General features: G+C 43.4%; 1 protein-coding gene across 1 annotated transcript in view; it reads right to left on the bottom strand.

The window, feature by feature from the left end:
* Positions 1 to 21, bottom strand: part of LOC134070501 (uncharacterized) — a 33,347-nt gene extending 33,326 nt beyond the window's left edge. Inside the window, exon 1 of the mRNA XM_062526885.1 lies at positions 1 to 21. This exon is cut by the window's left edge and continues 130 nt beyond it. Coding sequence (XP_062382869.1) covers positions 1 to 21 — 21 coding nt within the window.
* Between the last annotated feature and the right edge of the window lie 7,479 nt (positions 22 to 7,500).

Below are 7,500 nucleotides of genomic sequence, written 5' to 3'. Positions count from 1 at the left end.
CTGGGAGTCCACGCAGGACATGCATTATAACACACACACACACACACACACACACACACACACACAGACACACACAGACACACACAGACACACACGCACACGCTCCATCTGGGAGTCGACGCAGGACATGCATTTCAACACCTCAGAGGTCGCATCCATTAGAACATCGCATCGCAGGACATGCATTATAACACACACACACACACACACAGACACACAGACACACACGCACGCGCTCCATCTGGGAGTCGACGCAGGACATGCATTATAACACACACACACACACACACAGACACACAGACACACACGCACGCGCTCCATCTGGGAGTCGACGCAGGACATGCATTTCAACACCTCAGATGTGGCATCCATTAGAGCAACATCACATCGCAGGACATGCATTTCAACACCTCAGATGTGGCAGCCATTAGAACAGGGGTCGGCAACCTTTGAGACATCCAGTGCCATCTTCAAAATTTCTAGTCAAAGAGTGTGCCACTATCATCAATTTTTATCTGTGGTTCGTAGTTTGTCACTTTTAATTGTAAACACGACTTGGAATTGTCCGTGGTCAAACGGCTGCCGATAGGGCTGAGCACACTTTTCATATGCGAAAATACCTGCTCACACAGGTATGTTGAGCCGAACACTGAAAAGAGGGATTGGAAGATCCTGCTGTCAGTCTGAGATTTTTTTTTTTTTGCTGATGCTGGTGGCGCGTGCCAGTGATTATGCCTCAGCGTGCCAGCAGTGGCACCCGTGCCATAGGTTGCCTACCCCTGCATTAGAACAACATCACATCGCAGGACATGCATTTCAACACCTCAGATGTGGCAGCCATTAGAACAACATCACATCGCAGGACATGCATTTCAACACCTCAGATGTGGCAGCCATTAGAACAACATCACATCGCAGGACATGCATTTCAACACCTCAGAGGTCGCATCCATTATAACAACATCACATCGCAGAACATGCATTTTAACACCTCAGATGTGGCAGCCATTATAACACCACAAATTAATTGTGGCCATTATTGGGTTTCCTGACGCTGTATATAAAGCACTGTGGTACTCCACTTCAGAGGTACAACGAGTTCAGTTGTATTAGACTGGCTGTGGTTGCACGCACACACACACACACACTAAAAAGGTCCAGGCACTGGCAAAACAAAAAACCTACATGTGTGTTGTGTGTGTGTGTTGTGTGCTACATGTGTGTTGTGTGCTACGTGTGTGTTGTGTGCTACGTGTGTGTTGTGTGCTCGTCAGAGGACTGTCTGAAGCGTGCTCACGTTTTCTTGCTGGTCGAAGTGGGCGCCGGGGTATGCAGTCAGGCTATTGGAGGACCCATCAGCTGATGAGTGAAGACTGGGGGTATTCCTGGTGCCGCTCTTGCAATAGCCTCCACAGCCCACACACGCCACGTGACAAAGGAGAGGAACGGCAGGATTTTATAACACACATTTTTGGCATTAATTGCATATAATGTTTTATACTATGTCATTTTCATGGCCAACAACAGGATGAGTATTTTCAGTAGCCTACCAAAATAATGGCACATCATTCAAACAGATATATTAACAATATTAATTGACACAAATCACAATTTACTTTACTTAATAGGCTACACTTTACTTTATACAAAATCATTTTCATGACCTCAGGGGAGGAAGAAACACAAGATGATGATGATGATGATGATGGTCACATCAAGCACGTGCAATGTAGTGCGGCAGATTAAGTCCATATTCCAGGACAATCGTTCACTTTGTGGTACAAGCACCAAAATTGGCATGAATAATCCATGGAACCTACTTTTTGAGAAAAGCACATTAGCCACCTGAAAATCCAACATGGCGGCCATTTTTCAAGATGGCCGCCACATCAAATGTAAGAAAAACATTTTTGCTATTAAACTTTGATGGATGGGTGTATTTAAATGATCTAGGCATCAATTTGTATGTTATTTTGACATGGTAAATCAAATGGTAAAAAAAAAAAAAAAAAAATTAAGGCTATTTCCAAGATGGCGGCCATAAACAGTTGGATTGCACTCAAATATTGTTTATTGAAGCTTACTCTCAAATAGCGTTTATCCTCTTATTTTATATCTCTGTCTAGAATATAGTTTACAAATTATAGCCTACTATTTCTATTACAACTCTACCTCTTTAATTCAGCTGGCTGGTTGGAGCATGGAAATATTGTAAACAAAGTAGCATAGTTGGCTAGTTTATCATAGTCTGGTTGGACTGCTTAGTTTCCCCACGTGTGTTCAAGTTTCCAAGTAATATTTTTTCTCCTGGGGACAGGCCCTTTTGAGTCTTGGAAAACATTGGTATTGAGATGATCAGTCAACTTGAATGCAAGAGTTTCAAACAAATGTGTGCAGCATGCTAATGATGCTAACCAAATTTAATAGCAAAATATTGAGGCAAATGCGACCACAGTAGCCTACATCTTAGTTTGAAGGAATTGTCCACAACAGTGCTATTACTGACACTGTACCTCCAGCTTTGCTTCAGTTTGTCTGTAAGATTGAACATGGGGCTGACACAAAATCTCAGCTGAGGTTTGGAGCAACCAGGACAGACCTTGCAATGGCTCAGCTTCCTCAGTATAATTGCTTTTCAAATTACAAAGAAGGTGCTGCAACTCAAAGGCATTCTAAAGATCATGAAACTCCATTCCCTGTCTATATAGGGATGTGCGCATATGCTAAGACTGGAAAAGCCATTTAGAAATGTTTCATGACCATGGTATCAACACTGCATACGACTGAGTACTTGACATTCCAGCACAGTTTGGAAATGCAGTTGTGAGTTAGCCTGGCTAGCGCCTACCATTTCTCAATGAGACGTGGTCTGGCAACCAGACGTTCATTTTGTCGTATTTGAAAAAATGCCCAGATCCGTTCATTGCGGCGCCACGGATGTCTATCAAATGTGTCTGTGCATAGCTCATCATGGTCTTGCTTTCCCCCCTGTTCTGTGATTGGTCTCCTATCTCAGTCAAAAATTAGGGCGGTAGTTTCCAGACTGCCTTAGCAGTGTGAATGAAGTCACCGCCCAAGGCAGGATGGGAACACCCAGGCTAGTTGTGAGTAGGTACCTTGAAGAAGTTTATCCCCCCATTCTCAGAAAAGGCCTCTTCCTCCACAGCTGCAATAGATAACATTGACCATAACCCATCATTGACAACTGTAACTACTGCCTTCCAAGGCACAAGTATCTCTCTTTCAGCATCTAACATCAGAAATCCAAGGTGAAGGAGCCCTGCTAGAGCCCTACAGAATGACCTCCAGCAGGCCACTGGTGTGAATTTCTTGGACCACACTGTCAGAAACAGACTTCATGAGGGTGACCTGAGGGCCCGATGGCCTCTAGAGGGACCTGTGCTCCCTGCCCATCTCCACATAGAGATGGCTGCGTTGAGATCTCTTGGTACCTTGCTCCAAAACAATGGGTTGGCAGGTGCTCTTGTGGAGGATGGTGTGGGTTCTTCTGGAATAGCAGAATCATTTATTTTATAGGTGTGACAAGAACACAGCAAATTCACCGGGTCACAGCATGCTGCCTCTGCATGCTCCAGAAGGAAGCTTATGGAGAAGAAAACAATCAAGACCATACTTCTTGAAGTTGGGAAGACTGGTGTGAGAAGAGGCAGATGAAGAGTCCACAGTTTCAATTCTGGGAGCTTGTGATGTCAATGCAATTGGTGATGTTCTTGTTGACCAAGTCTTTCAGAGAAGCAAAGTTCACATTGTATTGTCAATCATTGACCATGCCCATGAACAGGCCAATGCAATTGTCAAAGAAGATGGTGGTTCCAGCCCTAAGGCGATGGATGGTAATCTGGACCAGAGATTAGTAATTTGGTTTCTCAGTATGAGTCTGCATCTCAGGCCAAAGTAGCCAGTGAAGATATATCCAACACCATGAACAGACTAGCCAGTCTCAGAAATCCTTCATAGACCAGGTCCAGAAGTTGTTTGATGTGATGAAGGACCTGGCCAACCCTTTTCAGGAGGAGTCCAGAGATCTTCTCATGTTAGACTCAAAAGCCATTGCACACCCTAGTGCCACTGAGCTTGTTGGCTCTTATCTTAAGAAATGTAAGGTTTCTTTCAAATAGTTTTTCAATGGTTTGGGTAATGAAGCTTCCTGCTACAAACCAATTAAAAAGAAGACCAAGAGTCAGACTTGGGTACAAGTAACTGCCGCCTCTTCTCACAGCTCTTCATATCTTGTCAACCATGGGAATGTCGAAGCCTCTAGAGGGACCTGTGCTCACTGCCCAACACCATGGAGCTCAATTGGAATTTACCATAGCATACAAAATTGGCAGGTCCACCTCTAGTGCTTTTCACAGATGAAAGGAGGTTCACCCTGAGCACATGTGACAGACATGAAAGGGATGTCGTGGAGAACGTAATGCTGCCTGCAACATCATTCAGCATGACTGGTTTGGTGGTGGGTCAGTAATGGTATTGGTAGGCATACCCTTGGAGGGATGCACAGAACAGGGCAGTGAGAACAGGTTCCTCAGGTCACCCTCATAAAGTCTGTTTCTGACAGTGTGGTCTGAGATATTCACACCAGCGGCATGCTGGAGGTCTTTCTGTAAGACTCCAGCTGGGCTCCTACTGTTCCTCCTTGCACAAAGGAGCAGACTGGTCCTGCTACTGGGTTAAGGACCTTTTACCACCCACCCTGCCCTGCTCTCCTAGAGCAACTGCCTGTCTCCTAGAATCTCTTCCATGCTCTTGAGACTGCAGTGGGAGACACAGCAATCTTTCTGGCACTGGAAAGTATATGTGTGTCATTCTGGAGGAGTTGCACTACCCGTGCAATCTCTGTAGGCTCCACCAGAGCGGTAGATAAAACAGAGTGGTGACACTCCCATAGACCTCCATAGGAAAAAATGGCAGCGCTTTTCCAGGCTATATCCGCGTTATGGGACTTTTGGAACTATTAACAACCAATCTCTTGGTCAGTAGTCAATGAGTTAATTGATTACACCCTCCAGCATCCAGAAGTACATTCCACCCTCCTACGATTCAGCCATTCAGCGCAGGTCGCAACTCTCTTTCTATGGCTCTGGGCTCCACATACTGCTTTATGCTACCAGTAGTAACACTGACCCAAACCAAATGCAAAGATAGTGAAAAATCTGTCAAGAAGGATAAAGATGGAAAAAATACCAGTTGCCACTAGCTGTAAAGCCATTCCTGTTGTGATGGTCGTCTCATAGTTGGCGCTGTGGTAAATTCTGTTGACATCAAAGCAGGTGAACCTGATTCACAATCACAAACACCTGTTACATAACTATCCAGATCAATATCCCACAGGTGTGACTGACCTTACCACATTTGTTTTATTAACAAAAAATTAAAAAAGAAAAAGAAAAAACTAAAATTAGCACTAAAATGAGCTATTTTCACCATTAATTATGTTTATCTTCACAATTGAACACATTTCTTTACACTTCATTGTATAATTAGAAAGTCCAGACCCTTTAACCTATACTCAGATGTCAAGATCATCAAAATGTGATTATCCAAACCCAATCCAGGTCAAAAAACAAGTATAATGGCTTTCAATGGCGGCCATCTTGGAAAATGGCAGCCATATTGGATTTTTTGTGTGGCTAATGTGCTTTTTGGATAAAGTGGGTCCCAAAGAATATGTGTGCAAAATTTGATGCTTGTACCACAAAGTGAACGATTGTTTCACTAATCTGCCGCACTAATGCTAAAGTTTTCATGACAATTAGGTCCACCACTACAATTGTGTTAATATTTTCACTTTTTCAATAACATCTTAACATGCCAATGAGCTTTGACAATCCTGTTTAATCCTGTCTTTATCGGAGAACACAATACACAACATCGCATGTCATGTTGCTGCTCGCAACTTGACATAAGCACTTTGGCACAAAGTTGACACAGTAACGTTAGCCTACGCTCCTCATGTGCAAAAGCGTAAACGTTAGCCAAAATATCTGCTTAATAAAACAATGATTCATAACACATTATAGTATTCAGTCAGTGATATAGCCGTAGGTTTCTACAGTATCTTACCAGTTGGAGACAGAGGTTTCTTGGCAGGTGGACATTCCTCGTTTGGAGTGGAAGATGCGGCTTCGGATCTTTTCATTCCTGAGGGAGAGAACGTGATAAGGAGGGAGTGGTTGGTTTAGACCTGCTGCTGTTGTTGTGGCCTAGCACGCTAATGTCATGATGACCATAAGCTTCTGATTTAGCTACTAACTTGCTGGACTCCTACTGCAGACTGTTCAAAGTTAAAATAAAGGAAAAGCGTTAGAGTTTAAATAAATATTACAGTGCACAGTATGTCATGTTGAAATACTTTTTCTTTTTTTTTTTTTTGTCAGGACGCGTTATTAGCCTTCCAGCTAGTCTTCACCTGTAGTCACATGAAGAGGTCGCAAACCAGGGTCTTCTCTTTATCACAAACTTAAATTTCTGTAATGACGGACATAAAGTAGCCTACACTGGTAAATTATTACGCTCGGATCATTTCGGCTTAGTTAATATGGTGTCTTTGCCTACCTTGACTTGACCAGCAAACCTTTAGACATGAAAAAAACCAAACCACGTTGTTGACGACGCCTTGCCTCAGCGGAAATGTGTGGCGCCACAGACAGGCTGCAGGCACGAGACACCTGGCCTGGGTGAGTATGCAAGCATCCAATCAGAATAAAAAAAACATGTTTTGAAAATATAAAGTGAATAAATTAGCATTTTTTGTTTGTTTGTTGGTTTGTTTGTTTCTGTTTGCAAATGCTGATATGGAAAAAAATAATGCCAAATGTGTTACGCAGCCTGTGTTCCAGTGGGGATTTTTATGCCTTGATCTTCCTGGAAAATCGCATTGATATTAATTTAATATCGCAAATGTTAGGCCTACGGCAGTTTTGTAGTGTGAGTGGGGTTTGCGGGGGTTTGCGGTTGCACAAACCGACGCGTGTCAGTGGGCCCTATCCATGCTTTGACTAGGCTATAATAAAGATCATACTGTATGGTCATATAAAAAACCTAAATGTGTATGGTAGACTAGGCCTCCACTGACGCTGCAGTCAGCTTGGCAAGCATCAGCAGTAACCTCTGGCCTTGCCTGACATAATGGGTAACATCCTAATGATAATCAGGCAGGTTTTAATGGCATGCATGTTTGTGCTATCGCATTACCGTGCAGCCAAAGCAGCAAGCATCAACTATTATTGAATTTCACCCGCTGTAGCCTACATCTGTGGACAGAGACAAACAGAGCTATAGATGACCTGCACAAGTCTATAGAACAGATGACCCACATACGTCTATAGAACAGATGATCCACATACATCTATAGAACAGATGATCTACACCCTAATCTCACGTCAAAGATGGCGAGCTGTCTCAGGTTACTCGCCATACAATGATGAGACTGAACATACAGTGTGTGTGTGTGTGTGTGTGTGTGTGTAGATCTGA

This window comes from Sardina pilchardus, chromosome 22, assembly GCF_963854185.1.
Source record: "Sardina pilchardus chromosome 22, fSarPil1.1, whole genome shotgun sequence".
Classification (NCBI taxonomy): domain Eukaryota; kingdom Metazoa; phylum Chordata; class Actinopteri; order Clupeiformes; family Clupeidae; genus Sardina; species Sardina pilchardus.
The sequence above is the reverse complement of the archived record's forward strand: the minus strand, read 5'-3'. Positions and strand labels throughout refer to the sequence as shown.